Raw genomic sequence first — 16,211 nt, 5'->3', positions numbered from 1 at the left:
TAGTATCCAATCTGTCTGAGTGGGGCTATGAAAGGAGATGGGGATAGGTCTCCTGTGGTACAATAGTGAATAATTGTTATCAGGACTGACTGTGAGGGTTGGACGTTTTGTAGCAAAAGTAGGGGAATGATTGACTTTTCAGCCTAGGAGCGGAGGTCCCTGGGACCATCAAGGGAGAAGAGTGGAGTATGAGACCCTACCCAGAGAAGCAGTGATGCCAGAGATGGAGGCAGAGATGATGATATGGAGAGATGGAGCGGCTGGGGACTCTAGACCCAGAGAGGGAAAGGGGCTGTGTGATGACAACCGGGGGGCGGAGAGAGAATGTAAAGCTAATGTTCTCCCATGTAAACTATCACATAATTCACAATAAACATTAAAAAAAAAAAAAAAAAGGAATAAAGCTCTAGTGATGTGGGTGCTTGGTAAATATTTGTTAAGTAAAGATACTAGTAAAACTACTCCATGTTTTGTCTTTTCAACTGGCATCATCCTATGTCTGCTACTCATTGTACGCCATGATCACCTAAATTCTGGGCTCTTGATTTCCCTCCATTTTAGCTAGCCATAGCCACACCCCAGGCTTAGACAAACTAGCTTTGTCTTACCTTAAGTCCTGAATTCTAAAATCTCCAACCTCAGTTTCTATTCTTGTATCTCAATTTTATCAAGAGCTCTAGTTCCCAAGTCCTAGGCCTAGCCTAGACCTAACCCTAACTCCTTACTCCTCCCCACCCCCAAAAGAGATCTCTAGTTCCTTAAATGCCCACTTTCCCTCAACCTCTCTGGCCCCTTGGCTTTACTTCTTCATCTAGCCCAGTCCCATGGATCATCCCTTTAATCACTCTTGCTGTGCGCCAGACCCCCTTGTTACCTCTGCATATTTCTGATCCTTGGAGAATTCCAACCTGGGACTAATCCCATTGCTTGCCTGCTTCATTAAGGGAGTGAATGCTACTGAAGGAAAATGACAAAATGCCCTGACTGACAGCACTAGATCCCGGTCAAAGGAGACAGTGACGCTGGGGTTGATGGTCATTCAGTGTGTTTCCTCGTTCGTACTCGTTCAAAGCTCCTTATTCCCTTGAAACACTCTTGGCATTCACAAAACACGACTTAGGCTGCCTTACCAAGGAGGTGCTTCCCGTCTTTGTGACATCCTCTTCTTCCAGCATTAGCTTTAGTGTCCAGGGCTACCGTGTCCACTTCTATGCTTGGTCCCACTTGCTCTTGCTTCTTCAGATTGGACCCAATTGTAATTTTCTACCTCTTTTATCTGCTCCATTCTCTTTTTCCTTTTCAGTATAAATGCCTCCTCCTCCAACTCAAGTCTCTCAAGGTAAACTCTCCTAAAGCTCCCATCCCTCTTCTGAGCAAAACTAAGATCTACAAAAACTTTGCATTCCTTCCTTTCTACTGACTCCTTCCTTAAGAACTATAAATTTCAGCTCACTTCCTCTATTACTCTGGTGAAAACTGCAAAGATCACCTTTGAACTCCTCTTGTGTGTCCACTATATCAAACTTTCCTGTGGTAATTAATGGGATGTTAACCCTAGTGGATTCGTAGTTGCTCTTTCATGGCCCCTTTTGCATTAAATTTTTTCCTAGTCCTTGTTCTTAGTCACCTGTTCCTTAAATGGTGCTGTTTCCCACAACTCTAGCTTCTCTCTTCTTCACCTACAATCTTTCATCCATAACTTGCATTTGACACAATCTCTCTACTGACGACTCCCAAATAAGTACACATCTTGGCCACAGCCTCTCTTGAGTTCTCAAATGTAGATGTCACACAGTTGATTCAAGGAAACTTGTTGAAATGCAACCATAATACAAAGGAGGTATTTTGTCTATTTTTCCTTGAAGCAACAGTATACATTTTAAACTTTGTCTCATAGCAGGTATACTCTAACGCTTTTACTACACAGAGCTCTAATAAATCATTTATAAATATAGTGAAAACATTTAAAAGAAAAAAAAAACTTGTTAATGCAATTTGATGAGTTTTCAACTTACATCTCCAGCAGCTGCAGCCTGAGAAATGGTATAAATCCCAAAGAGTCCGGAATCTGAGTAACTAGCATTAAAAGCAGAAACCTGAAATATAATAAAATTTTAATTTTACTGTATGTTATTCCACCAGGTAAGACAAAAACAATTACCTAAAGTTGCCTAGACAAAAACATATACTCTTAAATTGTTGTTAAGTACTGTTGAGTCGGTTCCGACCAATAGTGACGCTCTATAGGGTTTCCAAGAAGCAGTTGGTGAGCTTGAACCACCGACCTTGCAGTTCAAAGGACTTTGCAGTCTGACGCATTAGCCCACAGTGCCACACCAGGGCCCCTATACTCTTATAACATGATCAAAATAATTTAATAGTTCACTTAATGAATTCTAGCAAGGGACTGTTCTGTACACAGGGTACCTCTTTTAGAACACACCAATTGATGATTAAAAGTCACTTTTCTATAAATATTACTATAACAGAGAGATGGTATGGTCAAGCAACACAGATCTCTTTGAACCTGTACCAATTTTTGGCATCTAGGGCATTGGTATTCAACAGACCTGGTATCTTTCCTCTGATGTTGGTGGTAGCTTTTTTTTTTTTTTTACTAATTCTCATTCACTTCTATGGACTAAAGTCAAAGGACTAGAGAAATATTCTGTTAAGTGGCCAGATGTTCAAAGTAACAAGAAGTTTAGCCCCTGCATACCAAGAGGATTACTGTCTGTAGTCTAAGCACTATTTCCAGCTTCTGAACGTGAATGTCATTGCCTAGTCTAGTGCTTTATAGGATTTATGTAAATCACTGGTATAAGGACCACCTGGGGTACAAATACTTGTAGATTTCAAAAGAATTCAGGTTCTGGTTTGAGGCTGAGTCTTTGTGTGGCGCTGTAAGACAAGCACTTGATCCCAAGGTTGGTTTGAACCTCAAGGTCAGTGGTTCAAACCCACCAGCCGCTCCTTGGGAACCCTATACAGGATCACTATGGGTCGGAACCAACTTCACAACTTCACGGCAAAAATATGCACCAAACCATCCTTCCCACAGCCTTCTCTGCTTAGGTAGGTTTGAGAATTCATTGCAATGGCCACAGAGAACACCAAACTCTTATGGGGTTTATTAGGGAATTTAACAGGTTACAACTCATGATCAGAAATGCTTAGGATCCAGTTCTTTGGTCAAGACAGCCTCTCCTCAGCTGTGCCTGGCCAATGTCACAAAGCTTTTCAGGGCTGCTGACAGGACACATTACCATAAACCTCAGCCTGAAGGCACTTGGCTCTAGCTCTGTATGTCAGCAATTACATGCCTGGATGTACCCCACTTCTGCAAGCAAGTCTTCTGCCCAAAGTCACTCAGCTTGACTTGCCTGGTGGGCTGAGAAGCCCACTGGTCTGTCTCATGCTCTGGCTCTTGATTCTGCTGATGCTTCTCTGATGACAAAGCATTCTGGTCCAGGAGGTTCAATGCACAGGAATCTTGGGGTACAAGGGACACACTCCATTCCTGGCTCTTCTATGATCGTAGTCCATCCCCCCTCCGGTGTCTGGGATGGCTCATTTTAAACCCAGCAGGATGGTAACCCTGACCATGCCCCTTACTAGATTTCCAAGTGTTTGCAATCAGCAATCCACACAAGTGGATCATATAATGCATCAGCATCCTCTCTGACCTCGTCTTGGTGGGAGTTTACGATGACCATAGCAAGGACTGACATGAAAAATTCATAAGCCTGCTAAGCCACTCCATGGGAGACAAATGAGGCTTCTGTTCCCTAGGAGACTGAGAAGTCCTGGAAACCCTATGCAAGGTTGTTAGGAGTGGGAGTCAACTCCATGGCACTTAACAACAACAGGTAGAATTAAGAAAGGTAAGACATCAGTTTCAAGCAGAGCAATTTTAGCAATCCTGTTAAAATGGAAGTAAGAACAAACATCAAATTTATGGTGAAGCTTGGGTGGAAGAAAGATGAAATCATTAATGCTTTAAGAAAAGTTTATGGGTATAATGTTGCAAAAAAAAACAGAACTTTACAAATGGCTAATTCATTTTAAGAATGGATGAAATGATGCTGAAGATGAAGCCCACAGCAGCAGTCTGGCCACATCAATTTCTGGGAGGAAAAATGAAATCTTAAGGACCAGTGTAACAGCAGAAATAACAGTCAACATCACTCACATCTCAACTGGCTCAGCTCATACAACTGTGATTGAAAAAGTTGAGCAAACTTTACTGTTGTGCAGACAAGAGCAGAGTTTTCAAAAGAAATTTTAAACAAGTGGGATCAAGATCCTGAAGAGAAAGGTACAAAGTAGTGGCGACCAAGAGGTGGAACTGGTTTAATCAAAGCAAAAGTGCAGAAGAGCAAAGGACAGGTCAACAGCCTTTTTCGAAACTTTTAATTTTGAATTGAGTAAAGGTTTACAGAGCACATCAGTTTTATATTCAACAATAGGCTTTGTTGCAGTGCCCTTCCTGTTGTTGTTGTTGTTAGGTGTCATTGAGTTGGTATCGACTTCTGTAAAGACTATAGGTTTAGAATCCCTATGGGCAGTTCTGCCTTGTCCTTTAGAGTCACTATGAGCTAGAATTGACTAGATGACACTGGGTTGGGTTGGGTTTAAGATAAGGTTTTCAAATTGTGCGCCATGGAACCTTAAGGCTCCGTGAGGAAGATTCTAAGGGTTTCACAGTCAAGTAAGCTTTTAAATAATTTTAAAAGCTCAAACTTCTGTGTAATACACTGAGGTGGGGAAACTGCTTAAAAACAAAGAAAAAAGTGTTTGAAAAACTACAATGTAAGTATTAAACAGGAGTTAACAACAGGAAGCAAGCAGGTTTTAATTTCCACTGTAAAGTGTCAAATAGCTAAAGCCTTGCTTTGTTAAAACTTTTTTAAATTCAGTACATTTCTTGCCTTTAAAAGTATACTATTGAAAGTCACGTAATTTATTGTATTGGACTAAAAAAAAGAACACTCTGTTGGTTGGCATATTATATTCTCCCAATTTGAATATCATTATTTGGAAAGCTTTAACATTTTCCTCTCCCTGACAAAAAACGGTATCTTCGAAGGTAAGATGAACTTGAATTAGGTTAAATATCACCTTTTAAATTTAAAACTTCAAGATGGAGACAGGAGGGTCTCCACAGCACTTATTTTTTTTCTTTACGTTTTTATTGTGAATTATGTGTTAGTTTACATGGGTGAACATTATTTTTACATTCATCCTATCATATTTTGTTTCATTGCAATGATCACAATCCCCTGCATGCATCATCAAACAACCAAAGGGTACACCCCACATGTCTGACCCCTGGCTGCCAGCACAAAACCCCTCTTCCTCCTTGAGTCCAGAGTCCCCAGCCACTCCTTCTGTCCATGTCGTCTCTGCCTCCATCCCTAGTGTCACTGCCTCCCTGGACAGGGTCTCGCACTTCAATTTTCTCCCTTGATGGTTCCAGGGATCTCCGCTCCTCGACTGCAAAATCAGCCGCTTCCCTCCTTTTGTTACTAAACATTTACATTTACCTTTCCAACACTCAACTGTCAGACCTGATAGCAATCATTCCCTATTGAACCACAGGAGTCCTTTCCCCCCACCTTTTATCAACCCCATCCAGATAGGTTGGAAACAATTCAGTGGAAGTTCTACCTTTCCCTGTATCCTCTGGAGCTAGGTTCCCTATTGAAAGCTTGTAAGCCAGTCACTTCTTGCATGTGTAGTCCTCCCATTTTGGGTAGCCAATGTCTAAGTTCCCCATCCCTGCTGACCCTGTATACCATGGGAGTGGGAATGATCCTCACTGTAGAGATTTGTCCGCTCCTTTGTCATACTGCATCCACAAGCATAGGTCAAGTTCATCCACTTACAGTAGTGGTGGTGGTGGAGAGGTTACTCCTTTTTCTTTTTTTTTTTCTTTATTCCTCTAGTTGTGTTCTGATCATGTAGCCATTGAAGCCAGGTCAAATGGGTACTATCTGCAAGTGTGGGTGTTCTTGTGCTTCCCATCTCTCTTTATATTAGCTGGATGCTTCACACTCTGTACTAGTCCTCTGGGGCCATGTCCCTGCCCCTGGGCCCAGAAGCTCCCAGATCTCATCATACTGCTGGTTATCCAGGTCTCGATCTATGTTAACAGGAGTCTATTGAATGTGGTCGGACTTAGTTCACAACTTCATTGCTGTTTTCCCCCCACTTCCACTTATCAGTGACCAACGTGGTCAGCAGCAGGACCATATACCTGCTAGTGTACTCCATCTGAGTTTCAGTCTTGGAAGGGGTTTGCCTTGAGGGGAGCTGACCACTTGCCTCGATGGCTCCCTGGGGAACTACTTGCTTGTTCTTGTAGTAGTCAACTGGACTGCAGTTCTTGTTCTTGATTTTTAGTCTTGCTCTTTCTTTCTTTCTTCTAGCTGCTCCAGACTGGACTGCTTGTCTTTTCAATCAGAAGATTCTGGATGAGGATCAGGATTCCACCTATGGTCTTGTGCAACGCAAAGCCTCTGCAGGGAGCCTCCTTCACTGGGAAAGTTCTAGCCCCATTTTAGTTATTCCAAACAGTTATAGTTAGAAGATGGACTTACAAGCTTTCTCTAGTGATGTTTCTGGCTATTCCTCTCTCTCCCCATCAAGTGTCTATTTTACAGCAGTAGGCAAGGTAAACCAAAATTCAAAAGACAGCCAAGCAACTTAACATCAATTCCCCATTTTTATCCATTCAAACCATGCCTCAGTCTTTGTATCCATGAGCCCTGTTGTTCCATGTTTGTGCTTAGATCGTTATTTACCTTTGTCCTATTTAGCCCATGTAAACCTGCCTAGCTATTCTCCCATCTGCCGTATTTTCCCTTTCCCCTTCCCCTTCTAGTGTATGCACCCCCCAGCACCCAAATTCTGTCTATTCCCTACCCCGTGTTCCACCTTCCCCTCACCCCAGCCCATACACCCCAATAACCAACAAAAAAATAATAAAGAAGATAAAAATTTTTTTCTTCCCCTTTGAGTGTGTGCTTTTTCTTATTCTTTTACAATAATGGATCTATGCCGGATTTCTTCTTTTGTGACTGACTGATTTCATTCAGCATGTCTTCAAGCTTCATCCATGTTATGCGGTAGCTTGCTGCTTCCTTGTTATTCTTCAGGGTAGCACAGTATTCCACTGTGTGTATGCACCACAGTTTATTTATCCATTCTTCCATAGATGGGCACTTAGGTTGTCTTTTTGCTACTGCAAATAGTGCTATTGTTTAAGTACAGTCTCCATGTATTAAACTCTGTGTGTCAAGTGCCTTTTCTGCATCAATTGATATGATCATGTGGTTCTTTTCTTTTTTCTTATTTATATGGTGGATTACGTTGATCGTTTTTCTAATGTTGAACCACCCTTGCAGCCCTGATATGAATCCCACTTGGTCACGATATATTATTTTTTTGTTTTGATGATGGATTCTTTTGACTAGGATTTTGTTGAGAATTTTTGCATCTATGTTCATGAGGGATATTGGTCTGTAATTTTCTTTCTTAGTGATGTCCTTCCCTGGTTTTGGTATGAGGGTTATGCTTGCTTCATAAAATGTATTAGGAAGTTTTCCATCCTCCTCTATATTCTGGAGTAATTTGAGTAGACTTTATGACAACTCTTTCCTGAATGTCTGGTAGAACTCACCAGTGAAGCCATCTGGGCCTGGACTTCCTTTGGTTGGGAGTTTTTTGATGACCTGATCAATTTCTTCTATTGTTATAGGTTTGTTCAAGTCTTCTACTTCACTCCTTGTGAGTTTAGGTAGGTCGTGCTTTTCTAAAAATGTTTCCATCTCTTCTAAGTTTTCAAATTTGTTGGAGTACAACTTTTCATAGTATTTTGTTATTATCCTTTTGACTTCCTTTGGTTCGTTGTGACATTGCCCATGTGGTTTCTAATACATGTTATTTGTGTCTTCTCCCTCTTTTCTTTTGTTAGGTTTGCAAATGATTTGTCAATTTTATTAATCCTTTCAAAGAATCAGCTTCTTGTTCTGTTGATTCTTTCTATAGTTTTCCTGTTTTCTATCTCATTTATTTCTGCTCTGATCTTTATTATTTCTTTTCTCTTGGTGACTGTACGTTTCCTCTGTTGGTCTGTTTCTAGTTGCTGGAGATGTTGTGTTAATTTTGATTCTTTTTTCTTTTTGGATGTGTGCATTTATTGCAATAAAGTGTCCTGTCAGCACTGCTTTCACTGTGTCCCACAGATATTGGTATGTTGTGTTTTTGTTCTCATTTGCTTCTAGGAACTTTTTATATTCACATTTAATTTCTTCTTTTATCTAGTCGCTCTTCAGCAGTTTGTTATTCAGTCTCCATGTATTAAACTTTATTTCCTTGGTCCTCTTATTGTTGATATATAATTTTATGGCATTGTGATCTACATAGATAGATGCTTTGTAGTATTTTGATGTTTGTAAATTTATGGAGGCTTGCTTTGTGACCTAACACATGATCAATTCTGGAGAATGTTCCATGTGCACTGGAAAAGAATGTATATTGTGCTGTTGTTGGGTTGAGTGCTCTGTACACGTCTATGAGGTCAAGTTGGTTGATTGTGCTGTTTAGTTCCTCCTTTTTCGAGTTTCTTTCTGGTTGTTCTATCTCTTTTTGAAAGTGGCATATTAAATCCCAGACTAATTGTAGATTTATCTATTTCTTTCTTCAGTTCTAGTAGGATTTGCTTTATATATCTTGGTGCTCTTCCATTTGGAGCATAGATGTTAATTATGGTTAGGTCATCTTGCTCAACTGACCCTTTAATCATGAGGTAGTGTCCTTCTTTATCTCTTAATTTTATCAGAGATTAGTATTGCCATTCCTGCTTGTTTTTTATTGCTGTTAGCGTAGCGTATTTTTTTCCATTCTTTAACTTTTAGTCTGATTTTGTCTTTGTGTGTAAGGTGTGTCTCTTGCAGGCAGCATACATATTATTTTCTTATCCATTCAGCCACTCTGTCTCTTCACTGGTGCTTTAATCCATTGATATTCAGTGTAATTATCGATACGTACAGATTAACTGCTGTCATTATGTTATTTCTTTGTGGTTTTGTTTGGTTTTTTGTGTGTTTGTTCCTCTGTTCAGCATGCCTTCTTGTGCTGCTTTCATGTTTTTTGTGCTATTTCTTGTCAGTTTCTTCTTTGTTTTAATGTTTTCTTGTTCTGCTTGGATCTTCATTTTCATTAAGTTGTGAAGTATTAATTTTCTTTGGGGTTGCCCGATAGTCTTTTAAGTTTTCCCTGCATTTAAGACAGTCTATTGTATCCTGCAGTCTAACTTACCTCCTCACCACCTGGATCTCTGTTCCTATATTTTTCCCTTCCCTTCTTTGACACTGTTAATAGTTTGATTGGCCTCACAGGTCCTCTGAATTCATTGCTGTAATTTTGTTCCGTTCTGAACTCTGCTATCCATCGACCAAGTTCCAGGTGGTGTTGCCACGTCTGTCAATTTCTGGTTGTTGTCCGTTCTTGATGGTTTTTAATTCCAAAGAACTCCCTTTAGGATGTTCTGAAGCACTGGATTGGCTTTTACAAAATCTCTTAGCTTCTGTTTATCCTGGAATGTTTTGATTGCACCATCGTACTTGATTGACAGTGTTGCCTGATAGACGATTCTTGGTTGACAGTTTTTTTTTTTCTTTTAGGGTTTTATATATGTCTTCCCATTGCCTTCTTGCCTGCATGGTTTCTGCTAAGAAGTCAGAACTTAATCTGATGTGCTTGCCTTTGTAGGCAACACTTCTCTTTTCCCTGGTTGCTTTTAGGATTCTCTTCTTGTCTTTGATTTTGACGAGCTTGATTATGATATGTTTCGGTGATTTTCTTTTGGGTTCTCTCTTTCCTGGGGTTCTTTCAGCTTCTTGAATGTTTTATCATCTCATCTTTCAAGATGTCAGGAAAATTATCTTCCAGAAGCTCTTCAACTATCTCTTTTGTGAGTCTTTCTGTTTTGCAATGCAAATAATTCTTAAGTTATTCCTCTTCATGGTATCCAGCATGAATCTCAGCCTCTCTTCAGATTTTTTAATCCTTTTTTCTGCTTGTTCTTCTAGCTTAGCAGTATTGAGAAATTTGTCTTCCAGCTTGTTGGTTCTGGCTTCCATCTCTCCCATTCTACTCCTTTGCCCTTTCAGTGTATTGTCCCTTTCTGATATTATTAATCATCTGGACTCTTTTGCAGGTTCTGGATTGTTTCTAATGCCGTATCTATCTTGTTTGAGTGCTCCTGTAGCACTTTCCTGATTTCCTCCACATGTTTTAGGAGCATTTGAATTTGTTTCTATATCATTCTTCTCAGGCAGACCCAGAGCCTGGAAAGTCTGTCTGCTTCCAGCTCATTTGTCTATTACTTTTTTTGGTTTTGGACATGTTGTTGAGATCTTTAATTTTCTTGGACATTTTCAGCAGTTATGTGAGTTTTTAATGCTTAAATGGATGTATGTTGCTTTGTTGTTAAGCTTGCTGAGTGTCTCCTGATGGATATGATCAGAAGATAGGCTTCCCTTTTCACGTGTAATGCCTAGTAGCTGGTTTTGACTCTTGTCCAGATGGTGGGGTATTATAGGGTATGCTTGTAGCTTGGCTATATGGACACAGTTGCTGTCTCCTATTGGGTAAGGTAAGGGGAGAAAGCTCTAACCTCTGGGAGAAGAGTGAGGCTAAAAGGACCAAAGACAGAAACAATATAAAAGCAGAGACAGAAACTGCCAATCAAAAACAAAAATATTGTGATTGACACTGTCCACTGGCCTTTGCTGTGCAGGCAGGGATAAAGGGTCCTGCCTCGGTTAACTTAGGGGCTGGTTCCCAGGGTTAGAACATCATAAGAAGCAGTCTGCGGGTTTTCTTTCTGTGCTGTTGGAAAACTGTGGGTGCAATGCTAGACCCTTTTGGGGGTGTGTTCCCGCCTGCCTGAAGGCATCTGGGCTGTGCAGTGAGGGCTGTGCAGTGAGGGTGAAGAGGAGATATACATGAAAAATGAAAAGTGAAAGATGAAAAATCAGTCACATCTCTCCCTCCAGACGTGCTGCTCTGCGGCTTCTAGCACAGGGTCACTGCCTCCATTTGACTGTCGCCCCGCCCTTTGGCCTGAGCACTTCTAGCTGCCGGCCATGGCTGGACTGATTCAGAAATCACCGTATTTTGCTTTCACAGGCAGATTTCTTTTCAGGTGGGCATGGGACACTGGCGCCCGGAAACTTAAACAAGATCCAAAGCTCTGCAGTTTTTCTGCGGACTACTCTTTCTCTTTTTTTGGGTTTTGGCAGAGGAGTTTTCACTTTCTGCCTCTGCTTTCCCTGCCCCCAAACCCAGTGATGCAGTTTTCTGATGTACACTTGGTTGGAAAACCGAACAATGGAATTGAGGAAGCAGGCATAGGAGGCAGAGAATTTAGCAGAAAATGTAACAAAAAAAGACTAGTTAGAATCTAGGAAGCTGTTTTACAGTTTATCCTAAAGGAAACAAGTATGAATTTGATTGTTTTATTTCTAAGCATTTTTTTCCTTCCAGATTAGAATAACTAGAGACAGTAAATCTACAACAGAGCTTCTGAGGTACCAAAATCAAGTCTGACCATCTCTTCAATTTTGTGTCCATCTTAAATTTAACTGCAGATTATGTGGACTACATTTTCAATACCAAGCCTTTAAAACCAACAGGAGAGCTATGGACTGCTTAGACTCACGTCAAATGGTAGTTGAACTCCCTTGGCAACAGCCTGGTACAGAGAGCTGGTGGTGTTGCTGCCCCTCTTGACATATGGTCCGGCACCAAGCACATGCTGGAACACACTGAACGCATTTGCTTCTGCACTTCCTATGGGAGCACTTTCTGCCACGAGAGCAGCATGTACCAGACTGTCTCCATTCTGTTCTCTGATTTCACCTGTAGTCACATAAGGAGAAGAACAACGTTTTATTCTTCAGCATTCCTTATGACACAGTGAAACACCTAACTTGCGTTCACCCAATACAATTCCACCCACCCCTAACACACAAAAAGCCACATATTAAATATATAACATCCAAACAATCTAACGCTTTCCTTCCATAATGAGACTTTTTGACAGTAAATAAATCAGGCCTTGTTAACTCTCATCCAGTGGACTGAAGCCATGCACAATGACTGGTTGCAGACTGAACGGTTATGAGCTGTAACATTTTCACTGGATGATTTATGGAAGATTGCCAGGCCTTTCTCCTTACTCCACCTTAGTCTGGAAGTGCCACTGAAACCTGCTCGGCATCACAGCGACACGTAAGCCTCTGCTGACAAGACAGTGGCTGCACATGAAGTGCACTGGCTGGAAACCAAAGCCGGCTGCACCACCAGTTTGCAGTTTACTATTCTAGGGTGGAAACTTCCTGGAGAAACAGTAATCACAACAGAACAATATGCTTACCTCCACGGTAGACAGTCTTTGCTCCAGATAAACCTAGACCACCCCTCATGTTGAGAAACTGTTCAGCAACTTGCTTTAGAACAGGATGGCTCACACCTATTTCAACAGAAACACAAACAAGCTAGAACAAAATTTCTAAAACACAAGTATACAACTATTCCTTATTTATATTTAAAAAATATATATACTATGAAATTGAAACATTATAAAAAGAAAAAAGTCCTCCACGTAATGTTAACAAAGTATGAAGCTAATTCTTTATACTTTGTTATATTCATCTAGAATTTTTTCTGTGCACATCTTAGTAATTACCCTCGTCTTTTAAAACGGTGGTACTTTGTTGATCTTGCTTTTAACTGTCTTTTATAACTTATCTTTCTGAGTGGTCTACATAAACATTTAATGGTTATTTTCACATGCTGTTGTTAAGTGCTGTTGAGTCGATTCTGATCCATAGCAACCCTGTATAGGGTTTCCGAGGAGCAGCTGGTGAGCCTGAACAGCCAACCTGACTTTGCAGCCCAGTGCATTAACCCACAGCACCACCCCAGCAATCCACCATTTAATAAATCCCCTATGATGGACATTTGTAGGTTTCCAATATCTTGCTACAAAACAATAATGTGTCCTATATCAAAAGATACTACCAAGAGAGTGAAAAAATAATCCACAGGAGAAGTTTATTTATAAATAAATACATGGGTCTAGTTACTCAGAAAATAGAAATAACTCTTGGAATTCAACAACAAAAAGATAAACCAATCAAAAGAAAGCTTAAATAGGTATTTCTCTAAAAACGTTTACAATGACCAGCAAACATAAACATACATATACATATAGACTTTATTTATATATCCTTTGCCTATTTTACCATTAAGTTGTACTTTAAAACACTGATAAGCAATTAAACAAAATCCATCACATACACACTGCCTATTTGACAGGTATGAGCTTTAAATTGCTTTCAATTCTGTGTTCACATAATTAATTTAAAGGATTCTACTAAGGAAGCAAAGGAGCTCTGGTAGCATAGTGGTTACCAATCAGGCTGTAAACTGCAAGGTCAGCAGTTCGAAACTACCAGCTGTTCCACAGGAGAAAGATAAGGCTTTTTGCTCCCATATAGATTTACAGCCTCAGAAACCCTGTACAGGGTCGCTATGAGTTGGAACCGACTCCACGGCACACCACCACCACCACCACCACGAAGGAAGCAGATGATAAGACAGGTAATTCCCAACTTACCAAGTCCAATCAAAGCCATTCTTGCACTTGTAAAATTGTTCTGAACATAGTAATGTAGCTGAGGAAGTTAAAAACATTAGGTTTTAATAAAAATATGTAAATTAAAAATTTGTAAAAATGTAAAAGTATAGTTACACCAAAAATAAACACTTAGGCTTAAAGCTGCTAGTGCTGAACTTCACTGGAATTTTATTGTAGACTAGGCCTTCATTGCCATGATGGTTGCCCAACGCTGTTAATCTAAAAATTACTGAATTGTACATTTTAATGAAATAAATTGTATGGTATCTGAACTGTATCTTTAAAAAAGGAACTGGAATTTGGGCCATGCACGGGCTTAACAGTAGGAAAAGTGGTTAAGCACTAGACCGCTAACCACAAGGTCGACAGTTCAAACCCACCAGCCATTCCTTGGAAATCCTATACAGGGCCGCTATAGGTTGGAACCAACTCAATGACACTTATGAACAACATATGGTCTGAAAGGAGCTCTGGTGGTGCCGTGGGCTAAGTGTTGGGCTGCTAACCACAAGTTGGCAGTTCAAATCTACCAGCTGCTCTTCAGGGGAACGATGAGGCTGTTAAAGATTTCGTTTTGGAAACCATGTATAGGGTGGCTATGAATTGCAATCGATTTAATGGCAGTGGGTGTGTTTTTGGTTTTATAGAGTCTGTTTTGACTTACCACAATGTAATTTTCGTAGTACTTTGGATTGTCAATAAGTTGTTGTTGTTGTTAAGTGCCGTCGAGTCGGTTCCGACCCATAGCGACCCTGTACAGGGTTTCCGAGGGTGTAAATCTTTACGGGAGTAGAAAGCCTCATCTTTCTCCCGCGGAGCGCCTCATCTTTCTCCCGCGGAGCGGCTGGTAGTTTCGAACCGCTGACCTTAAGGTTCGCAGCCCGATTCGTAATTAAATCACTATTACCACTCTATAGTATGGCTATAGTATTCTATCTCTAAACCCCTCTCTGAAACCACTTTTTAAAAAGCACTTCTTGCCAGGAGGTCTATACCCAAGGTCCCAACGTGGGAAATGAAGATGACCTGTGAAATGTACAAAACAAAAAGCAAACACTGTTGATCCCACCTTTCCTCAATTCCTGAGTCCAACTCTACAGACTGATTTAGTAGATCCAAAGTGGTATCCTGAAACCTTTGTTTGAAACTACCCAACCAGTCAAGCAGAGGACTTGGAGGGTCATTGTGATCAGAGGATCACTGGTTTATACAAGGGGACTTCAAAAAGTTTGAGGATAAATGGATCTGAAAGACAAGAGAATTTTTCCATGAACTTTTTGAAGTCTCCTCATCCTATTATTAACTTAGGTTTAATATACAGAAGTAAGGTCAAAACAAGGAGCTCTGGTAGCGTAGTGGTTACAAATCAGGCTGTGAGCCGCAAGGTCAGCAGTTCGAAACTACCAGCTGTTCCACGGGAGAAAGATGAGGCTTTCTGCTCCCGTAAAGATTTACAGCCTCGGAAACCCTGTGCAGGGTCACTATGAGTCGGAACTGACTCCATGGCACATAACAACAAGGTCAAAACAGACATTAACAGGGTGAAAACACATTCTTAGAAATAAGAAAGATATCTCACTTTTATGTATAAAGCACAAATATACAAAAGTAAGTCAAAAAGTATTGTTACCAAGATTCCAGTTTATATATGTACAAGTTTATTCCAAACAAAATGTGTTTAAATGTGTCTCTGAAATCAGTGGATGGATGGAGACAAGTTCTTTCAATTAATAACACTTGTCTTAGTCACTTTAGGGTGCCTTCAAAAAAAAATCAAAAACAGTGGCTTCTCTGAGGGGATCAGCTGGGTCAGTTCAATTAAAAGCAGAGGTTGGCTTAGGTTATGGAGACTGTTTATTTTTGAATTCCAAAGGGGTAATCTTGAAGGACATTCAAGGAACAGAGGGACTTACTGGGAAGAAGTTTTAAGAAAATTGAAAACTATGTTGATGAGAAAAAGGCCATGAAATTTGCAGTGAGGCATTTTTTTCCATCACTACAATGTACCTGGTCATTCTTCAAGGGTAGCAAAGGGTTGTCCCTGAGAATTTGACTGAGAAACCTTACCTCATCTACTCTACAGCCCTGACCTTGCCCCTTCAGATTTTGCTGCCCAAACTCAAAACACAGTGTCAAAGAACATGACTTGAGTCCTCAAGAATGCCCAAACTGTCACTTTACTTTCGTGTGAGTCAAAGAGCGCAGAATGGTTGTTGAGTGCCATTCAGTCAGTTCTGACTCAGAGTAATCCCTGGGGAGGGGCGTTTGAGAAGCACCTGGTGAGTTTGAACTGTCTATCTTGTGGTTCAAACCAATTTTGCAGTACAGTGCTTATCCTACAGCACCACTTCCTTGGGGAAGGGGTGGAAAGATCACCGTCAGAAGTGTATAGATCTGGGTAGAGGATATGTCAAGAAATAATAGGTTCATATTTATATCTTTTTATTTACTACAGGTTTCTATTACTCCATAATACTTTTTTTTTTTTGACCATTTT

The 16,211-nt window shown here is 40.4% G+C and overlaps 1 protein-coding gene across 1 annotated transcript in view; it reads right to left on the bottom strand.

Annotated features, from left to right (window-relative positions):
• Positions 1–16,211, bottom strand: part of LOC102821737 (cytochrome b-c1 complex subunit 2, mitochondrial-like) — a 47,290-nt gene that overhangs the window by 14,117 nt on the left and 16,962 nt on the right. The window contains exons 8-11 of the mRNA XM_006871940.1: positions 13,694–13,751; positions 12,449–12,544; positions 11,732–11,931; positions 2,016–2,096 (exon numbers count right to left, since the gene is read on the bottom strand). Coding sequence (XP_006872002.1) covers positions 2,016–2,096; positions 11,732–11,931; positions 12,449–12,544; positions 13,694–13,751 — 435 coding nt within the window. The remainder of the gene's footprint in view (positions 1–2,015; positions 2,097–11,731; positions 11,932–12,448; positions 12,545–13,693; positions 13,752–16,211) is intronic.

This window comes from Chrysochloris asiatica, unplaced genomic scaffold (genome assembly GCF_000296735.1).
Source record: "Chrysochloris asiatica unplaced genomic scaffold, ChrAsi1.0 scaffold00178, whole genome shotgun sequence".
In the NCBI taxonomy this organism is placed as follows: Eukaryota; Metazoa; Chordata; class Mammalia; order Afrosoricida; family Chrysochloridae; genus Chrysochloris; species Chrysochloris asiatica.
This window is presented reverse-complemented; position numbering and strand designations above follow the sequence as displayed.